Source organism: Amblyraja radiata, chromosome 33 (assembly GCF_010909765.2).
Source record: "Amblyraja radiata isolate CabotCenter1 chromosome 33, sAmbRad1.1.pri, whole genome shotgun sequence".
Classification (NCBI taxonomy): Eukaryota; Metazoa; Chordata; class Chondrichthyes; order Rajiformes; family Rajidae; genus Amblyraja; species Amblyraja radiata.
In genome coordinates, this window is record NC_045988.1 from 16,347,295 (window position 1) to 16,369,703 (window position 22,409).

Below are 22,409 nucleotides of genomic sequence, written 5' to 3' on the forward strand. Positions count from 1 at the left end.
TGAGGTACAGTGAAAAGCTGTGATTTGCATGCTACCCATTCAGATAATACAATACGTAAATACAATCAAGTCAAACTCAAATACAGTAGGTAGAGCAGGGGAAGATGCAGAGTGCAGATTATAATACAGCATTGGAGCGCAGTAGTTCCATAGACAAATATATCCACAGTGGTGAATCAGACAGTGCCCTGGAGAAGGGTTTCGGCCCGAAACGTGGCCTATTTCCTTCGCTCCATAGATGCTGCTGCACCCGCTGAGCTTCTCCAGCAATTTTGTGTACCAGTGCCCTGGATTATGTTTAGATGCCTGATAACAGAGGAGAAGAAACTATTCCTGCGTCTAGTGGTACACACTAGCTCTTCCATTATATAAGATCTTCTAGTTTAATGCCACGTTCGTGCCCTAATCCCATGCTTCCTTTAATATCTAAAAATCTCCCTGTGATGGCGTGGGATGTTTCCAGGTGCTCCGGTTTCCTCCCACACTACAAAGACGTACAGATTTGGAGGTTAATTGGCTTTGGTAAAATTGTAAATTGTCCCTAGTGTGTAGGATAGTGCTAGTGTACAGGATGATCACTGGTTGTAGCAGGCACGGTGGGCTGAAGGGCCTGTTTCTGCACTGTATCTCTAAACTCCAAAGTCAGTCCCTCTGTCATCCCTCAGGCAGAGAGATACCAGATAAACAAAAATGAACTGGTGAACAGCTCCCTACTTTTCCTCTCAGCAAACCTGAGGTTAGATGCAGCCCAGAAAGGTTTCCATTCAAAACGAACACACGCTACAGTTATTTTAGCAGGACAGAGAATTTTCCTCTACAAGGTATAGCCACCAATATCTGAACTTCTCAGCATACCGTTTTGTCTTCTGTGGTAATAAATAGTTATGCTCTATGCCACTGATTAAAATGAAAGATGGCTCACACTGCTCTAACTGTAGACCAAACACAGCAATTAAAATTCAATTCAGCTCTCAGTAAGTAGCAAAGCACAGAAAATCCATATTTTCAATTTTTATGCAATTAGATCAGCAACAGACGATCGTGAAGCCAGCATGACTCGACCCTGGCCTTGAACTGTGGGAGAAATTAATAAATTTAAAAGTGTTATCACTTTTGCAGGGAATTTTCTTGTGGGAGTCTCCCAATCCATTGCACCATCTTTAGCAGATGGTAACTGGGGAAACTCTGGGGACAATAATACTGAAATGAAACATTTGTCATTAAGCTTCCACTGAAGTTGCAGGAACTCCACTGAAATATTATTTAACATTTCAAACTATTTAAGGTTGTCAGCGAAGCAAAAAATGGTAATGGTGTTTTATTTGAAGTTTAATTATCAAATGATTTGTTCACTTAACAGTTGGCTTAAGGTACAAAATTGATTGGCTTGACCGACCACTGGGATGAGATGTAATTGCCAGTATTTTTCTCCAGATGAAAACTGAACAGGTTGCCTCTTACCCAATAAAACAAGGTCGAAACAGGTCACATTGCCAATTCTAGATGCAGTGCAAGCATGTGAGCAATTAACCACCACACCAGGTAGCAAATGGCTGCTGAAGTAAGATTAATAACAAGGATCGTTGTGTGTTCAGAACATCATTCAGACTCTCAAACCTATTTTACCAAATATCTGAAGGCAAATCACTCAGCTGAGCTTCACGTCTCGTAAAATTCAACAGGTAAAGATTTCAGATTTAATGCAATTAATTGTCAATATTGAGTTTTGTCCACACTTCTATCTTTTGGATAGATTTTCTTTCTATCCTCTGTCACTGTGGCCTGACCCAGGTGTGAAGATTAAAGCTTAAATCATACCACCCATCAAGCTGTGATATTCGACAAGATGCAAACCTAATTTAACCAACATCGAACGCCTGGAATTGTGACAACTTTCAGCTGAATCTGTGGTCTGTTCACTTCAAGGTAGATGGATCTTTTCCAAGGCACGACGTCTGGAACAGGTGCTGGAATCTCCAAAGTGTTGTCAAGTTTGCTCTTTCTCTGCCTGTTGTAAAATTTCCTCACCTCTCTAATATAGCTGTCTGTTTCAAAATGTTGATGTTCCATTAGTCTTATTGTTTTGTCGCTGATCGCTACATTTTTAAGGATTAGTTTTGTAGGCTTCCAATCTTTGCATACTTTAATTAATAATAAATAATCTATCTCTTCTTCCAAATCAAATTATCTGTGTTGATATTAATCTGCTTAATTCAACTTAAGTGTAACTTTAAGATCCATTCACTATACATAGTGCAAACCAATATGTGTCGATGGTGAACATGGTAAAATATCTCTGTATTGTATTATCCAAGCTATTAACTGCTGTCAAGATCTACTGAAGCTCCAGTATAGATCCCATGGGACACCACAGAATATGTACAGCTCAAATGCCTCAGTAACATTCCTACCCTCTGCCATTTACCACCTCGATAGTCACCCAACAAGAGTACTTTAGCACCAATTCATTGAGTTTTCATGTTTCCCCATGGAGAATCTCACTAATGCCCTGTAGAGTATGTTCAATGACATTTCCCAGTTTACTGCTACAGTTCCTTAAAATATCCACTGAGGTTCCTTCGACTTGAATCACTTTTTCCCAAGCCATCTGTTTCTTTCTGATCAGGCTATTTTGAGTTACAGATTCAGATAAATTATCCTGAACAGACATGTCTGTCCTAAATGTCTTTGTAAAAACGGAGTTACATTTGGAAGTTTCCAACTGAAGAGACAATTTTGCAATTCAGTTTTCATTGGAAGATTAGGTCCTCAGGTTTGCCTGTTATTATTGGACATTTTTTTTCCAAACTGATGATTCTCCTGAACCTTTGTGCATTTCTGCCCTCAAATGAGATGCTTGCAAGGATTGGGGGTGGGGTGGATTGTGAAGCAAGGTCACAGCTACAAGAAAGCAGGAGCAGGTCACAAGGCCTTCAAGCCAGTCCTGTCATTCAATATTATCATGGCTCATCTACACTGGCCTCAACTCTTCGTATGTGCCCTCTCAACAGTCTTAAAGTATATTAAAGATACAAAGATAGCATATCAATGTGTTTAATTAACTGGTGCTCCATTCTATATTATTTCTCTACCATGAAGATTAGCAAGAAAGCATTTCCTTGCTTTTATCATCAAATTTACCTTTTAAGGTATCTAGATTGCTTGGACCAACTGTCTTCTAATATAATTGTGAAAAGCTTTAAATCGCTTGTGCACTTAATTTTGAATAAGCTGCATTTGCTCACCTGTTTTCCATTTCGTGTATATCTCTTCAACACTTGGTTTATTCTTACCATTTTTGTTCTTTCTTTTTATTTCATTTTTTCCTCACTTTAGATCTCCCTGACATAAATCTGTTGCTTTAAAACTTGCGTCGAACTTATGAAGGATGTGAATTTTATTTCAAATTGTGTTAGGTCCTTTCAGCACTTCTCACTATTCAGCTGCAGTTCCCCCAGTAATACACTTGATTCATTTACTGACATTAATGAGCAGTTGGATGCCAAAACCAAGAGTCTAGTATTTTTGTTGTTACTCTGTTTTTCAACCTAACATTGCATTTGATAATTTCATAATCCCCATTGGATAACAGTTGCAATGGTAGATGATCTAATTCTGGGACATTATTGAATCAAGTAGCAATTGTTGGTTCTGAAGCATTATCCCTTGGAAAACTACCTTGTTGGAATCACAGAGCCACAGAGTCCTACAGCATGGAAACAGGCCCTTTGGCCCAACTTGTCCATGCCAACTAAGATGCCCGACCTAAACTCGTCCCATTTGCCCATATTTGGCACATATCCCTCTCAACCTGACAAACCTTTCATTATCCTTTCAATATGATGGATTGTTAAAATACTGAGTGAACACTTAAGATTAAAAAATTGAAAGTCAGACAAAATATTTTAGTAATAGGCAGTTTTTAAAATGCTATCCCTGAACAAAATTGCACAGAACAGTGACCAGGGATTTTGCTTATTCACTTATTACATATGAATATGACTGATAAGGTCAAAATTTGTCGCTAATCCCTTATCACTGTTGAGATTAATAGTTTGCTTGCTTGCAGCACGATGGTTAAGAGTCAACCATTCTGCTGTAAATTTGCCCCAAAGTATGTCAGTGCATGAAAGAGTTGTAAAGTCAGGTTGGCTACTTTCCTTGATAGTCCATCGCTTGGACTAGATATTCAATCCTAGCGTTTTGTTTTTCACACAATGCAAATTTTTAACAATTATACGATCTACAGCAGCTATTTATTTTGTGAACGCTATTATATTTCTTCACATTATCCATTTCACAGGTCAAGTCAATTTGAGGAAATTTATTTACTGTGCAAGGCCATCACCAGCAGGAGCGATGATTTTCTGAAGGTACTTCTCAGTCATTATTCAAATAGATTAACCATGTCAAACTATTAACTGCTCGTTTAATTTTTAAATGTAGTTAATTTTCTTCCGTAAAAAAAAGCTTTGGTGTCTTGTGGAAATATAAAAAATGCTATCAGTCACAATTATGTCCTGGATATTGCATCCTAACAATGGCCCTTCCCCAGAATATTTTAATGTATTAAAGCATCCAGTTGTGAAAAAGATGGCCAGAAGGCTTTGATCATAGTTTGTTCTGTTAATTCTGGCCAAATTGGAGATGCCAGGACACAAAAATTGAGTAAAGGCTTCTGGGCTGCAAGGCCAATTGGTCAATTTAAATGTGCCTGCTGCAGAAATGGGACAAGCTGTAGAATGGTGCCAGCTTGTCTAGAGCCCAGATAAGAGTTGCAGGGAAATAATGGGACATCTGCAGATTCATGCAATTAGGTGTAAATTGCCTGAAACTGATTGGGTGAATGCAAACTAGACATACACATTGTAAAAATTGTTGCAAAGCTTTACTTTGCTAGATATTGATTGGGTTAAGTGTTGTGCCTTGTCTGGGTTTCTTGAATATCTGGGCAAATGTTGCTATGTTTGCTTCCTTCCAGAAGCTCCATTTGAATACATTGTATTGGTTACTGTATTATAGGGTTAGGGAAATGTCTATCATGTACTGTGTGAATCGATATCTGTTATTGGACTGTAAAGAGACCACCTCCATATGGTTCGGCCCCTCAAGTTTCGGGGACCTATAAAAGGCCGCTCCCACGAGGTCCTGTGTCGATCTTATGGAAGAACGCTTGGGACTGCGTGACCTTTTGGAGTGTCTCTGCTTGCATGAGGCTAGAAGGGCTTGGCCAAGCAGATACAAGGATCAAACCCACGGTGGTTAAGTATAGTAGTGGGGAACTGTTATTGTGTTTTTGCAAAATAAGGTTTGGATGCGCAAGTGCTTGACAGTATTTTATTTTATCTGAAACTAGACTGGGGGGAAGCTTAGAACGAGCTACTTACAGCTCCAGCCCAAAGATCTATCTGTTCTCCTGTCTTGAAAACATCATACTGTGCAAGGGGATATTTCTACGAGTGCACCAATTAACCAGTACTTGCGTGATTTGATTAAGACTTCCTCTTCAGACAACAAATACATGCAGGGATTGTGAGGAGGATGAGGACTATTTGTTCACATAGTGTGTGGTTAATGACTTTGGTAAGCATGATTTGACCATCATGGCATCATGGCAACTGAATCATCCTACCACAACCAGAGAGCAGTGCTGACCTACTATCTATCACTTTTATGTCCCTCGGACTATCCTTGACTGGATTTTGCTGGCTTTACCTTGCACTAAACATAATTCCCTTATCATGTATCTATACACTGTATATGGATTGATTGTAAACATGTATTGTCTGTCTGCTGACTGGTTAGCACGTAACAAAGAGCTTTTCACTGCACTTCGGTACACGTGGCAATAAACTAAACTGAAACTGATCTGATACATCGAAAGGCAACTTTTAAAAGAGAATTGGATGCCGTTTTAGAACAAAGATATTTTTCCATGCTATCTAAAACGAGTGGGATGATTGAACCGATATGTTGGTTCAAGCACTTTCTTCCTGTGACATCCAACTTCCAATATTTATTATTACGTGAGTCAATTGTAGATATTGTTTCAATAAAAAAGAAAGCTGCTGGAGGAACTCTGAGTGTCATGCAGCATCAATATAGAGAAATGAACAGTTGACGTTTCAGGTCGAGACACTTAATCTAGATTAAAAGAGTAGAGGGGAATGAGCCATAATCATGTGGTGGAAGGAGGGGCTGCACAAGAGCTAGAAGCGATAGTTGGAACATCGACCAGCGATCCCCGCACATTAACACTATCCTACACTAAGGACAATTTACAATTATACCAAGCCAATTAACCTACAAACCTGTATGTCTTTTGGAGTGTGGGAGGAAACCGAAGTTCTCAGAGAAAACCCACGCTGGTCACGGGGAGAACTGACAAACTCCGTACAGACAAACACCCATAGCCAGGATCAAACTCGGGTCTCTGGTATTGTAAGCGCTGTAAGGCAGCAAATCTCTGTCATCATGCCACCCAGGTGCCTCTGGTCTTATATATTTAGCTTATAATTAAAACAAATCTTACATAGTAAGATTTACTTGACTCATGCCTGATGAGCACAGAAAATAGAGCACTAATATACTAGAAAATTGAAATATCTAAGTATAAAGGATAGTTTTATAAACCATACTTCTTAATTGCACAATATTTTATTTGTTGGTTGCAAGCTTTGTTCATTAGGTGTCACAATTGTCAGCCTCAAAACATGAGTGGTTGTAAATTTGGAACATTCCCATGGAAATGGCTTTAATCACAAAACATAAATTTCAACCATCAAAACATAACATGCAGCAACAACTAAATCTGGATTGGGAGTGAAATATGGCACACACCGAGTTAAGTCACCACTGTTCGATGTATAAGGTGATTAGTGTTTCTCTAAATGCAGTTAGCTATCAATCCTTGAACTAATGAAAGAGTTTGGTACATAATATCTAATCATGTGATGGCAGATGCACTGGCTGTCAAGTTCTGCTGTTCAAGGACTAACATACTTGCCTCATTAACGTCCTTGAAAAATAAAAGATGTCAATTCATGAAGGACCTTTCCCTTTGTTTTCAAAATGTCCCTCGGCACCCTTCAACTAATGAAACCCTGAATTGCAGTCAGTGCCATAATGTAGGAAATATGACAATCAATTGTGAAAAACACCCACAAACCACAATGTGGCAATGTAATCTGTTGTAGTTATGGTGGGTGGGCAATAAACCGAGGCCAAGACATTGTATATAACTTCCAAACTCGTCTTTACAAAACAACCGCAGGAGATTTTAAATACCCCTCAGAGAGCAGATAGGGATTCAAATTAATTGACACAAAGTGCTGGAGTAACTGAACGGATCAGGCAGACTTTCTCAAGGACGTACTGTAGATAGGTGACATTTCGGGTCGGGTACCTTCTTCAAGCTGATTGTGATGTGAGGGCGGTGGGGGGTTGGGGAGAGAAGACTGGAAGTCTCTCTTCTAGCTTTCTTCCCCCCTCCCACCACAATCTCTCTTCCAGCAGTCACGGTGGGGCAGTGGTAGAGTTGCTGCCTTGCAGCAAAATGCAGCACCGGAGACCCGGGTTCAATCATGACTAAGGGCGCTGTCTGTACGGAGTTTGTATGTTCTCCCCATGACCTACGTGGGTTTTCTCCGAGTTCTTCGGTTTCCTCCCACATTCCAAAGACGGACAGGTTTGTAGGTTAATTAGTTTGATTAATTGGCTTGATAAATGTAAAAACATTTTTTAAATTTGTCCTGTATAAAATTGTCCAGCTTCCAGTAGTGGGCTCTTTGGAAGGTTCAAGGTACAACGTACATGCCTCCTTTACCCTACCACAATTAGTCCAAAGAAGTTTCTCAACATGAAATGTCACCGATCCATGTCCTCCAGAGATGCAGCCTGACCCGCTGAGTTACCCCAGCACTTTGTGTGTTTTTTTGTAAACCAGCAACTGCAGTACTCTCCCAGTGCACTGGGGTGCTGACTTAGATGTCTGTGCTCAAGTCAATGACATGCGATTTAACATTGTATCTGGAGATAAGAGCGCTACCAACAAGACAATACTTGACAGGGCTAAGCTTCACTTTCACCATTGTTGAATTGATTGAGAACTTTATCAAAATACAATTGCTTCAACATTAACTCCTTCCTAAAACAACTAGAGCTTTATTTTTTGTGTAACATGGCTTACATATAGAATTTGCTTGAGTTGTGTTTAAGGGACGTGCAGCATCAGGGGAGGTTGTTTGAGTATTTCCACAACATAGAGTAAAGAGATTCACTCGTGTTTTATCAAGATCATTCAATTGCACATTGGGGCCATTCGGATTATTTAGCTTCCTTGACAGTTTAAGAACTGGCAACATTATCGTCCTTTTATAATCTGTTTTAAAGATTGTATCAGCTGTCTAATGAGCATGCACAGTCTGCACCTCTCCCCACTGCATGATATCATGTCATGCAAAGCCCCGATGCTGTGAGTGGTCACCATTGTGAGTCTAGATACAAGGAACTGCAGATGCTGGTTTACGAGAAAAAAAAGACACACAGTTCTGGAGTAACTCAATGGTTCAGGCAGGATCTCTGGACAATGTGGATAGGTGACATTTCGGGTCAGGACTGATTTTCGGGTCAAACCTGGAAGAGAGGGTTGGCAAGCCAAAGCTTGGAGGGTGATAGGTGGGTACAGGTGAGGGGATGGGGGGTAGTTGATAAACAGATGATTGGGCAAAGACCAGAGGTGAAAAAACAAGTGTGAGATAAGGATAGAAGATGCATTGTGAAGCCAATGGATGGAATACGGGCGAATGGTGATGGAGGGGGCGGAGATTTCTAATGGGGCACAAGGAAATGGGGTGGGCGGAGGTAGGAAGGATTGTTTGTAGGTTAATTAGAGAACGCAATGTTCATATTCTTAGGTTGGAAGATACCCAATTCACCTTCTTGCAGCAGTTGGCATCAGCAAACGGCAAATACAAAGACTGTACTTCTATCTCAGCAGTTATTTCTGGCCACTTAGCCTTGGGGAAGCCCTTATTTGGAAAAGGCATCGCTGTTTCAAAACAATCCTTTGTGAAAACCCATTCATGTTTGAATACAGGTAGTACTTGTATGCTGTGAGACCAGGAGAATGGGAAAGTGGTTATTAAATGGGATTTAACATTTTAATGGCAATAAATCAAGGATTTCTAATCCAGCTGAAGCACACTGAGGTATCACAGAAGTTACCGAAAGGCATAAAAAATACACTTTGTTCAATTCTATTTTCATGCTGGAAAGTTTAAACAATAATACAAACAGTTGATTGATCAGGCAGAAATTATAGAAAGAATCAGGCCAATTGTCCTTCATCACATGTCGAGAGGAGTAGAGGTGGTAGATACTAGGAAACATGTGGAGAGCAGGTTGGTGGATGATGGGGAACCACAGGGAATGTCTTTGATAGGAAGGAGGGAAAAATAATAAATATCAGATTGAAAATTATTACCAACAACTGCAGTCTGAAGAAATGAGGCAGTGGTCATGATAAATCTAAAAAAATCAATTATTAGATGAGCTGTTTCCACTGAGCTTACGTAAAATGGGATTTAATTGCAAAGGTCGGGATGTCAAAGGTCGGGATAGTTTTGTTTTTTGTTTTAGAGATACAGGGTGGGAAACAGGCCCTTTGGCCGCCAAGTCTGCACCAACCAGCAACCCCCCCCCCCCCCCAAACGTACTATCCTACACACTAGGGTGAACTTACAGAAGCCAATTAACCTATAACCTATAAACCTGCACATCTTTGTAATGTGGGAAGAAACCGAATCACCTGGAGAAAACGCACACGGTCAAGGGAGAACGTACAAACTCCATACAGATAATGTGCATGTTATAATGGATGCTACATCATGATAATGTGGAATGAACCAATAGTTTATAACATTGCATGTTTGCATCCATTGAAATGCCAATAATGTGACACTTTTAGTGCTTCTGAATAAATATAAGCATGACGGGCGAAAGTAGTTTCCATGAACATCTAAAGCTTATAATTAGAGATAAGGACCATGCCAAGAAATTGGATTTCACACATTTTTGCTGTGCTAAATGGGTGTTATGTTTCCCCTGGAGTCAAACTGGGTGTTAGTTAAGAAAAAAATTGCTACAATGAGATATTATCCTTAATAAATTACCGTCATGGATTTTTCCCTGCCATTTGGAAGCATTACAAGTTGGCTTGCAATTCACAGGCAGCAGATACATTATGAGCATTCATCATAATATAGAATCTGAGTTTTTGATTCAGTAAAAGATTATTGATTATCATACACAATATCATACACAATATCATACACGATTCTCACCCTGGTCACTCCCCTCTTCTCCCCTCTCCCATCAGGCAAGAGGTACAAAGGTATGAAAACGCACACCTCCAGATTCAGGGAAAGTATCATCCCAGCTGTTATCAGACAACTGAAGAATCCTATCAACAACTAGAGAATGGTCCTGAGCTACTATCTACCTCCCTGGAGACCCTCGCTCTATCTTTAATAGGACTTTACTGGACGTTATATTGCACTAAACATTATTCCCTTTAACATGCATCTGTCCACCGTGGGTGGCTCGATTGTAATCATGTGTTGTGTTTCTGCTGACTTGTGAGCATGCAACAAAAGCTTTTCACGGTACCTCGGTCCATGTGACAATAAACTATTGTCATTGTGCTGCATGACCATTCTACTGTTGCAGTTATGAGTGGCGTTGATAGCAACGAATGATCAATCTTTCAAACATGACAAAATTAAATCTTCAGTGCATAAAATGTGCAGTAGCGATAACTGTAATCTGTCAATAGTACTTCTGACAATCAACAGCTGGTGCATTTTAATTAAGTACTGCGGCCTGCAGCTTCAAAGTTCAATCAGCAGGAGTCATTTACTGCTTCATGCGTACCTTTGGAAGCAAAGACAATGCTTGCAGGGAACTTTAATAAATGAGTAAGTACAATTAATGTATTTTTATCATGACTATCCTATTATTAAAGAGAGAATCTTGGCAATGGAATCTCTTTACAAAAATCAATTTTAAATAAAGATTTCAAATCCCCATATGGTTTGTTGTTAATTTGTGTGAGGCCGCTAATATATGATTTACGTCTATCAGAATATCAGAAAGGACTGCTTCTGAAACAATAAAAATTAAATGGGCTTTGAGTGGATTTCCTGCCTCTGCCAGTGTTCTTCATCCTTAATTAGTTTACCTTCTCTGCATTTGGAAGGCTAATCTCACTGATTCAAGTAATCTGAGAGAGAGGGTAAAATCCATACTTATTTGATGGCATTCCATTCATTAAGTGTTATTTTGAATGTTCCCTGCCTCCTAGTTGCATCTACTTGACGTTTCTTTAAAAATATTCCAAGATTTTCACCTCATATCTCTATCCAGAAGTCATAGCCACACTGCTTGTGTTAGGTCTGGATTATGTCCACAGTTCCCTGTGAAGCGGAGAGCATTTCTCGGATTACATGTCAGAACGTTTTAGGAACCTTTGCTGAACCTGCTGGGTGAACTAGCACGAGTGAGGTATTGCACTTTGCAGGTTGAATGCAAATGCAACTGTATACTTTCCAGTAAGTATATAATTAATGGCAAGACCTTAAACAGCATGAGGTACAGAATGTTCATGAGGTCTCAATCCATGGTTCTTGAAAGTGGTAACACAAGAAGATAGAGTGATATAGAAGAGATGTTGTATGCTTGCCTTCATCGGTTGGGGTATTGAGTAAAAGAGTTAGGGATTCATATTGCAGCTTTGTAAAACATTGATTTAGGGCAGAAGCTCATCAGCGCCTCTACTTCCTGAGAAGATTACGGAGAGTCGGTTTGTCAAGGAAGGCTCTCTCTAACTTTTACAAGTGCACAGTAGAGAGCATGCTGACCGGTTGCATCGTGGCTTGGTTTGGCAATTTGAGCGCCCTGGAGAGGAAAAGACTACAAAAAGTAGTAAACACTGCCCAGTCCATCATCGGCTCTGACCTTCCTTCCATCGAGGGGATTTATCGCAGTCGCTGCCTCAAAAAGGCTGGCAGTATCATCAAAGACCCACACCATCCTGGCCACACACTCATCTCCCTGCTACCTTCAGGTAGAAGGTTCAGGAGCCTGAAGACTGCAACAACCAGGTTCAGGAATAGCTACTTCCCCACAGCCATCAGGCTATTAAACCTGGCTCGGACAAAACTCTGATTATTATGAACCCATTTTCTGTTATTTGCACTTTATCAGTTTATTCATGTGTGTATATATTTATATTATGGTATGTGGACACACTTATCTGTGTTGTAGTAAATGCCTACTATGTTCTGTGTGCTTAAGCAAAGCAAGAATTTCATTGTCCTATACAGGGACACATGACAATAAACTCACTTGAACTTGAACTTGATTAGGGTGCATTTGGAGTATCACTTGCAGTTCTGGTTGCCCCATTGCAGGAAGGAGGGTGGAGGCTTTGGAGGGGATGTGAAAGAGAGTGACTAGGATTCTGCCTCGATTTGAGGATGTTGACTGTAAGGAGATGTTGGATAAACTTGGATTGTTTTCTCTGGAGCAATGGACATCGAGGAGAGACCTGATAGAAGTATCGAAAATGACAAACAACATCGATAATGTAGCCGGTCAGAAGATTTTTTCTGAGGGTGGAAATATCAAAGACTACAGGGCATAGTTTAAAGGTCAGAGGGGGAATGTTTAAAGGTTATGTGGGGGACACGGTTTTTTTTTTTACACAGAGAGTGATGGGTGTCTTGTTCTGTCCTTGGATTCTGATAGGCCTTGACTGGGTCCACTTTTAGTTTTATATATATACTTGAGGAGACCATTTGGGTGTATTGAAAGGGGTCTTCTCTGGCCAGCCCATGTCATCACCTCATTATGTTGTTGCAAGCAATGTTGCCACTCAAAGATTCCACATTACTCCATGATCATGAGGGATACTGGGATTAGCATTCTAATGCCAGAGAAGTAAAATTCAGGGGGGCTTGGACACACTGGTTCGAATTGAGGGCAGCAGAATTCACTTCCGAAAATCCAGGCTTTGTTTTATCCCTTGTCAATTGGTAAATTCCCTTGGAATTTGTCAATTCCAGACTTTATTACAAAGTCAGTATAAATGTTTGCTTATTCTGGATTGGGCCTTGTCCCACTCGAGTTTTACATTCATCAAAAGATAGACACAGTGCTGGAGTAACTCAGAGGCTCAGGCAGCATCTCTGGAGACAAAGGATGGGTGACATTTTGGGTCGGGGTCGAAAAAAGGTCCCGACCCGAAATGTCACCCATCTTTTTTGTTCACTGGTGCTCCCTGACCCGCTGAGTTCTCCAGTGTCTATCTTTGGCATAAACTAGCATCTGCAGTTCCTTGTTTCCATTCATCCTTCCCTTTAAATCGACAGCATCCTTCAGCCCTTATTTAGTTGAGGTTTAGGTTCAGATTTATTATTGCCACGTGTACCAAGGTACAGTGAAAAACTGTTTGTTTGCCAAACTTTGGTACTAAAATTATCTACTGTGCACGCTACTCCAAATGTGGTCTAAAGCTTTATAAAGTTACAAAGTGTTGCCATTTGCTTTGTTGCCATCACTTCTAAATCCTTTCTTGTTTGTCCCCTTGATCATTCACAACATCGCTGCTTATTGCAGCTGCTTTATTAGCATTTCATTACTTAACCATCCCCTAACCCCACCCACTACCCCCCTCTTCCCACAGCCTCCCCCCACAATATCCCATCCACGTCCCAACCTCCATTTGCTCTTCCGAAACTCCCTCTGAAAATGTGGGGGTAGAAATTTGTTTCCAGTTGCAATATCTGGATGTGCGACACAGAGGCATATGTGCATCACATTTCCAAAATTTGTCTTCACTGACTGCAACTGTCTTCACCAATCAAACATTGCTAAAGCGTCTGTTCAGCACACCGAGATCGAGGAAAATATTTGACCCTCTTATCTTTCTGCAAGGTTTTGGTTATCTCCTGTGACATGATGCTCTTTGGTTCAGCATCAAATTTCCTTGTGCCTTTCTGAAGATCAATATAATGCTGACGTTGCACTGAAAAAATGCAAGTTGTTTTGTTGGAATTTTCTTTCATAAATATTAATTTTGCATTTTGTCAGTCTGAAGCTGAAACCGAATCACTTGTTATGGAAATGCCAACAAATCAGTGGCCCGGGTCTTATTAATACACACATGCCCTTAACTCCATAAATGCTGCTTGACCCATTGAGTTCTTTCAGTCGTTTTTTATGCTCAATAATGCACAGATTCTACAATATATACAAAATATAACAAAACACACACACTGCAAGATATTAAAACATTACTATGCTAAAACGGGCAGCTAATTTAATTTTGGAAGGGGTAAAATGCCCTTTGAGAGAGACATTGTATGCAGTCTAAATCTAGAAGAAACTATTTCAGAAGAAATTGGACACCCTGGTTATGACTATGGGCAGTAAAGGCAACTTCAGAATACAGTATAGCTGGGCCCTTTTTGTACTGGATTATATCACATTATTGCCATATACCTCGAAAAATGATGGCATTGCATTTGTTTTTGATCTCACAACCTTTTCTGCATTGAAAAAAAAAACAAACGCAGAGTGGCTGATTGCTTGGTGGAATACATAGTCAATCCATGGGTGTCACCTTGAGCTTCCCATTGTCTTTGACTTTAATTCTCTGACCTACTCCCACTCTAACCCATTGGTCTATGAGCTGCAGTATTATTACAACGAGGTCCAGTATTAGTGTTCCCAGAATGTTCTCTTTTTATTTCAAATCGCCCACATCAGCAGTTGTTTTTCGATTATCAAAAAAAAAATCAGTCATCGAGCTCACATTGTCCCTGCTATGATATTACACTGAAAGACTACCCAACACACTCGATCTCTACTACAAATCCACATACCTGCTGTCTCCATGTCATTCTAGTATGCCAGGACCCCCAATCCCCTACTTCACGAAAGATAGCAGCTTCCCTTTTGCCTGGCCATCTTTAGTAGACACTCTAATAAACACTCAGTAGCCTCTACATTAAAAAAAATATCTTGCCTTCCTGCTAAAGTCTCTCAATTATAATTTTACATCCATGTCACCAAAGGCTGACTGTGGGCTAAAGGCCATGGTCCTGTGCTGTACTTTTCTATTGTTTATGTTCTACATCAGTGATTCCCAACCTGGGGCCATATGGCCCCCCATGGCAAATTTCAGTGGGGCCACAGAAATATTTGGGGATTTAGGGGGCCACAGGTTCAATGAAGGGGGCCACAGGTTCAATGAAGGGGGCCACAGGTTCAATGAAGGGGGCCACAGAGCTACCTTAAATTTCAGTTCTAATAAATTTAAATCTGAGAAGTTATTTATTGGTTAAAAGCACTTTGGGACTGGCTGACATTTCTTCATGCAAGACCTTCAATTTGCTCCATTACTTTAACAACCTTAAACTCACATCTTGAGTGAATGAGCATGTGACAAATTGCCACATCTTCCTTTGCATCTGTAAGTCTTCACACCAGTGAAGCTGCTGTGTTATCCCGCTTCCAATAACCTGGACTGCAGCATTACCTACAAATGCATTCATAAACTCATGCAGCAATATAGCTTTGTTACTGGTGCAGCAGTAATGCAGAGCGCAATCTTTTGCACACAGTGGAAAAAATCCAACGGCAACACAACATGGGGCATATTCTTGCACACCTGGGGGGGAGGAACATGCATAAAGCCAAGTTACAACTCCAAATATAGCGAGCCCTATTTGCCTGAAAATGAACAATAGATCTGACAAGTACAATGAGAAGTTCAAATTACTTTGTAACATGCTGGAACACAAAACCTTTCAACACTTGGATTGAAGGATAAAAATGTCAGTATTTAAAAATCTGAATAACATTTGAAATTTTGGAGGCAGAGATTTGAAAAGTGGCATACTTAGGGCGTGTCATTGCTTTAGATTCCAAAAGCTATTCTCTGATTCATTTCATCCATTTTGTTACTTCATGTGCTGGCTTTGCCTCAATGAGCCTGACAGCAATTATGAAGTTGAAGTTATCACTCTACATCTTCACATTGGTTGAAATGGTTCTGCATATGCCGGGAAGCTTTTAAAAAAAATAAATAACCTCCAGCAATTTTGGCACCTCATATTGATCGCTGATGAGCATAGTAACAATTGGCCTGGTATTGACATAAATATTGAGAGCGATGCAGGGCTTAGTACATGGAAACTATTCATGTGGCACATTTACTGCATTAAGAAACACATTTAGCATTAAAATATGGGTCTCACCCACTGGGTCCAAACACATGTATTTTTAGAATCGCAACATTTTCAGCAGCCAAACAGACCATTATTCCAAAAATAAAACTGTAATTGAGTTTAAATTCCTAGTCTGAGTCTGAAGAAGGGTCTTGACCCAAATCATCACCCATTCCTTCTCTCTAGAGAAGCTGCCCGTCCCGCTGAGTTTCTCCTGCTTTTTGCGTCTATCTTTGGTTTAAACCAGCATCTGCAATTCCTTCTTACACTATTCCTCACTGGCAAGCTGCAACACTTGGTTCGGGGTAAAATAGATAAAATCAGAGTTTTATCATGAATGCTTTTAACATATAACACTGGAATGGGCCCTTCAATCCTTGATGTTTGTGCCAAATATGATGCCAAGTTAAACTCATCTCATCTGGCTGTACATAATCTATATTCCTGTATAGCCTGCACTTCCATGTGCCTAAGTAAAAGCCTCCTAAAGACAACTATCATATCTGCCTCCACCACCACCACTGGCAGTGTGTTCCAGGCCCCCATCACTCTATGTAAAAACACTTTCACCCACATCTCCATTACACCTTCCCCCTCTCACCTTATAGCTATGCCCTTTAGTATTTGTCATTTTCCACACAGGGGATAAAGGTTCTGATTGTCTACCCTATCGATGCTACTCATAATTTTATATACTTTATCAAGTCGCCCCTCAACGTCCGTCATTCCGGAGAAAACAATCTATGTTTATCCAACCACTCCCTGCAGCTGAAACCCTTGAACCAGGCAGCATTCTGGTAAATCACTTCTGCACCCTCTCCAAAACCTCCACCTCTTTCCTGTAATGGAGTGATGAGAACTGCATGAAATACTCCAAATGTGGCAGGTGGGACTAGCGTAGCTGGGACATGTTGGCTGATATGGGCAAGTTGGGCCCGTTTCCACACTGTATCACTCTACCAAAGTCCTACAGAACTGCATCATGATTGCTGTCCCTTGTACCCTGGCAATGAAGGCATTGTTCTGCCTTCTTATCCACCCTATATATTTGTGCTTGCCACCTTTAGTGAGCTATGAACTTATTCTATATGTTTGCTGCAGGAACAGTTTCTGCTATGCAGGGAATGGATGGATATGGACCACGTGCAGGCAAAGGAGATTAGTTTTACATGGCGTCATGTTTAGCATGGACAGTGTGAGCTGAAGGGCCTGTGTTGTGCTCTTCAATGTTCTATGTACTTTAATTAAGCCTTTACTGTATATCTGTTGGTATGTGAGCGACACCATCAAATTCCTTGCATCCTCAACCACCAGCATTACAGCATAAGGTGGGGACAATTTTTCAAAAACTGGAATAATCTTCCGGAAAACTTTACCCATCAATGTGCAAAGTTGGACTGAAGAATTATCACCCAATTAGTAGCGATTGGCCCAATATGTAAAGTTAGATGTTACATTTTTTTAATCCCACAAAATCAATAGCCATCAGCAATTTGAAATGAAACCCTGATTAGATAGTATTCTTTTGTCAATGTTTAATATTTACATAACATTCGAGGTCATGTCCTGGACTCTTCTGAAAATTATATGGGATTTGTCAGAGAAGATTATGTCTATTTTATTATCGTCTTTAACCTCGGGCTAACAGTGATCTCTCCCCCCCTCCCCCCTCCCCGCCCCCCAGGTAAATGTATTTAAATGTACCTGCCTATATCAGAAAAACAATTTCAGTTGGATTGTTTGATAAATTAGATTCCTCTAAATCCTCACAAACAAATCCAGGAGACTTTTGAAATGAGAAAGCACTTTCAAAAGTGCTTCACTACATTTATTTGCAAAATTCAAATAATGCCATCACAAAAGTGCAAAGCCATATATGACCATTGACCACTTGGGACATGGTTTCATGACGACAAGTTTTTATTCATAAAAAGCAGTGCTGTCAGCCTTGTTTTCATTCATGCATCTTATCTATCATCAGTGGCCTGTATGTCACGTACTGACTGTCAACCTTCTCCGCATTCTAAAATATGAAAGACATTCCTAAAGGGCAATTGATAACTGCTATGTTATCATTGTAATTTTATCGCAAGATTTATGATTAGTTTTTGTTCAATGTAAATAGACAATTATCTCCCTATCCAAATTTGAAATAGAATACTGCATTACAGGTACTGAATGTTTTCTAAAATTAGAATGTTATTGGAATTTGTTCCATTTAATTGTTACATGTGTATCCAGAGGGATGTCCCAAACTGGGCTGAAGCTATTGGTGCTGCAATGATGCACTACTATATTCCCAGGGCGAACGGGGTGGTAGGATGCAGAGAACTCAAAGATTTCACATTGTTTTTACTCACTCATGCCTCCAAAAACAGCTGCTGAAACAAATGGACTGAAACTTTTTTTGGTGGTGCCCGTGACCTCTGAGAAACAACTGACTAAACCTGTTCCACCTGAGCCTACCCTCATTCACAACTGCACTTACTGCTCAATCTGAAGAAGGGTCTCAACCTGAAACGTCACCCATTCCTTCTCTCCAGAGATGCTGCCAGTCCCGCTGAGTAACTTCAGCATTTTGTGTCTATTTTCGGTGTAAACCAGCATCCGCAGTTCCTTCCTGCGCTTATTGCCAATCCACCCAAGCATTCCTTCACACCAGTCTTACAGATACTTACATAATTCCAACCGGGTACCCAGTGCAGACACAAGGGACTGCAGATGCTGGGTTGCAAAAAAAGACACAAAGTGCTAAGTAACTTAAATGTCAGGGAGCATCTCTGGAGGACATGAATTGGCAATTTTACAGATCAGGACCATACTTCAGACTTACTGTAGTACGGGAAAATAAGCTGGAAGCTTTTCGGCTGTGTTTGTCCGATATGCCACTTTCAGATGGCAACATTTTTGCAAATGTGCACTTGCTGTGAGATTCCATTGATCTGAAAAGTTCAGAGAGTTCCTGTCTTGCACCTTTGTATCAAAGTGTGTTTGAAGCTCTGAGAAATGATTTTAACTGGAAAAAACATTTGAAATCCAAAGTTTTGTCAGATCGTTGAGCATTTTCATTAATAATGAGAAATAAAGCATGAATTTTTCAGATAAGTTTTGGGCCCCACGGGAAAAATCTCTACCGGAATATTTAAAAATGTTACTGTTACCGCGTAGATTTTTCACGAAGATATGATTACAAACACACACACATTCAAGATCAGAGTTTTAATAGTTACTAGATCAAGTGCAGACCCGTTGGGTCTGTTTTCCCAATGTGCGATTGCGGGGGGTGGGGGGGGGTGGGGGTGGGGGTGCAGCAGCTTCACACACACACTAACTGCCCCCCACACACACGGGGGGAGTAGGGAAGAAGGGGTGGGGAGAGGGGAGACTGCTGGGTCCCAGAACTGGACTTTAACATTTATATAATCACTATCAATTACAATCCTCCCTTGTATTTTACAGATTCTTGCTAATGGTGATTTTTTTTGTGACAGTACATGCCATACCCCAGATTGGCCCCTAAATGTTCACCGTTATTATTTTGTTTTCTAGCCGCGTGATGTGGATGTATATTAAAGGCCCTTATTGGCACTAAAGCGCTAAACACAGCTAACTCTGCCTGTCCCGCCAGGTGAGTTTACAACCCTTCCTGGGCTTGCGTGAAATATGGCCAGCATGGAGAAGCAGCGCTGGTATCTCGTCAGTCCAGACAGGGCTGTGGTTAACCCAGTGAGACAGGCAGAGTTAAGCTGCATTTAGCGCTGGATTGAGCCTCCGAAGCCTACCGTGCGTGTGTGTGAGTGTGTGTGTGTGAGTGTGCGCGCACGCGGCCGCCAAAAAATTGTGTCCCCCGGTCCCCTCCATATTTTTACAGCGGTTTCCGTCTCTGCGCAAGTATACATGTTCAAGGTAAGGAAAGAAGATAGAAGGAAAGGCAGTGTTGATTTTATAAAGACATTATTTTGTCTTGTGAAGGCCTGCCCAACATGTCTTACAAGCTCTCCAGAACCTCATCTGCTCAAGTTGTATGAATTGAGGAAATGTTAGTTAGCTGGATGATGGACTGCGAAGAGGATCAGAGCCAGACCTGATCCTATCCATGTCCAAGCTCTGTGTGAGCTTTCCTCATTGTAAAGTAACAGCCGTGCACCAACAACAGTGTTGGTTGAAGTGAAACAATGTCATTTATGGCTGAAACTCTGCAGGAGCTGAAGACAAGGCATTCAAAGCACCTGCATTATCTTGGAATGACATACTGCTTCCAATATCAGATCTGGAAAAATCAATTAGCACATTGATGTGTGCACATTTTACAGTTTCAAAGAACTAAGTTGCTCATTATCGAAACAAAACATCACTATTGCACATTAGCATTTGCAATGAGTTTCAAACATAGTTGGCAATAATCATGCAGCTATTAAAATGGTTTGATGTATTTCCTCAGTATAAAGAGATTTTAAGTAAAAATTGATTTCCAAAGCAACACAACTTAATGTTACATATAATAAGTTAAAAAAAATCAGCTTGATTCAATTTTATTCCAGGTTGTTTAAAGAAGCCACCAAAACAATTGCAGGGATTTTAAACCTCTGCTATTTTGGATGATCTTTTAAAATGTAATTAATTTTATCTCTATACTTAGTTGCAAACAATGATCCCAAACAATTGAAAGTTGCTCCTACCTTGTACAATTATGTGCACCCGAGTTGTCCTGGGATGGTTGAGAGTTTGGACTGAGCAAGTGTAAGGGCCTTCATCGTACACATCCACGGACATGATCTGAATGCTGTATTCTGTTTTGCTGTTTGTCACGATAATCACTCGAGGGTCCAGTGACCATTTATCCTTCCCTGCGTAGAGTATGCTGGAGCGGTTCAGCCACGCCACACGTGTCACACCACTGTCAATTAGACACCTACAATTAAACCAGGAGAGAGGGACAAGACTTAGCAATGTGCAGATATCGGGAAACTAACAACACTGCACCTCTTGTTACAAGAGTACAAGCATCAAAATATTGTTGATCATCCACATGAACTGGTAACGCTCACTCACTCTTGATACTACCCGACCAGCCATTTTCACCATTTAGCATTTATAGAATAATATATCACTTCTCAAATGATTATAACGATTGCAGGTAATCCCTTTTTTGCAGTAATACAAGACCATTACCCATTCCTAGTCTCCTGCGATGCTGCCAGTCCTGTTACGTTGCTCCAGCATTTTTAGTCTATCCTAAGCAAGTTAATCTCCATTCTATAGCATCTCCATTTAAAGAGTTGGAGGGAGTATCAAATATTTCATCCAATGGATAATTATTAGAGACAGAATTGAAAAAATGTCTCTCTCAAGGGAGTATATAGAAAATATGCGGTTCAAGCATCTGCAGAAAGAAAGGAACAGATACTGGAGTATTGTTCCTTACACGTAACCAAGTCCATTTAAGTTTCTATGTTTTGTTTTCCTCTGGAAGTTAGAGACCCAAGTTTGAAATGCCATCTTAAGGAAATCCGATACTAGTCTGACAGGCCAAATAACTTGTACTTCACCTAAACAATAACACTCAACATTTGTTAACTTTCAACACAGAGGCAGGACCAGGAAGAGTGTATTGAAATATTCAATGCTTGTTAAATCAGAGAAGGAAATAAAAAGTGATAGTAAGAGGGAGAAAACAATCAATAAAGATTAACACCTGTGGGAAAACAATTCCTGAAAGTTAGTTTGCAGTACCAGGGATGATGTTGATCTGGAATTAAGGCAAAGCTGCTAAAAAGAGTAGTAACAGAAATAGATGGTCTCCAACCTACTGTGGGCTCCACACCTAGGACATGAATATAGAAATTAAAGTGCATCCAAAGTGCTTTGCAGTGGTCTAAAATAGAATGCAATGCACAAACCGGCATACAGAATTATCCAATTTTAGGTAACTAACCTATAACCACTCCCCCCCCCCCTCTCTTCCAACCTCCTTGCACAATCCCCACCCCCCCTCCCCCCCCCCCCCCCGCTCCTCATTCCACCCCCCCCCCCCCCCCCCCCAACACCACATTTAGTCTGAATGTCACCAATTCATGTTCTCCAGAGATGCTGCCAGAACCACTGAATTACTCCAGA

At 40.5% G+C, this 22,409-nt stretch overlaps 1 protein-coding gene across 4 annotated transcripts in view; it reads right to left on the bottom strand.

Moving 5' to 3' along the window:
* LOC116991390 (opioid-binding protein/cell adhesion molecule homolog) overlaps positions 1–22,409 on the bottom strand; it is a 1,877,101-nt gene that overhangs the window by 436,581 nt on the left and 1,418,111 nt on the right. For all 4 annotated transcript variants that reach the window (XM_033049999.1, XM_033050001.1, XM_033050000.1 and 1 more), the window contains exon 3: positions 20,972–21,204. In XM_033049999.1, the coding sequence (XP_032905890.1) occupies positions 20,972–21,204 (233 nt within the window). The remainder of the gene's footprint in view (positions 1–20,971; positions 21,205–22,409) is intronic.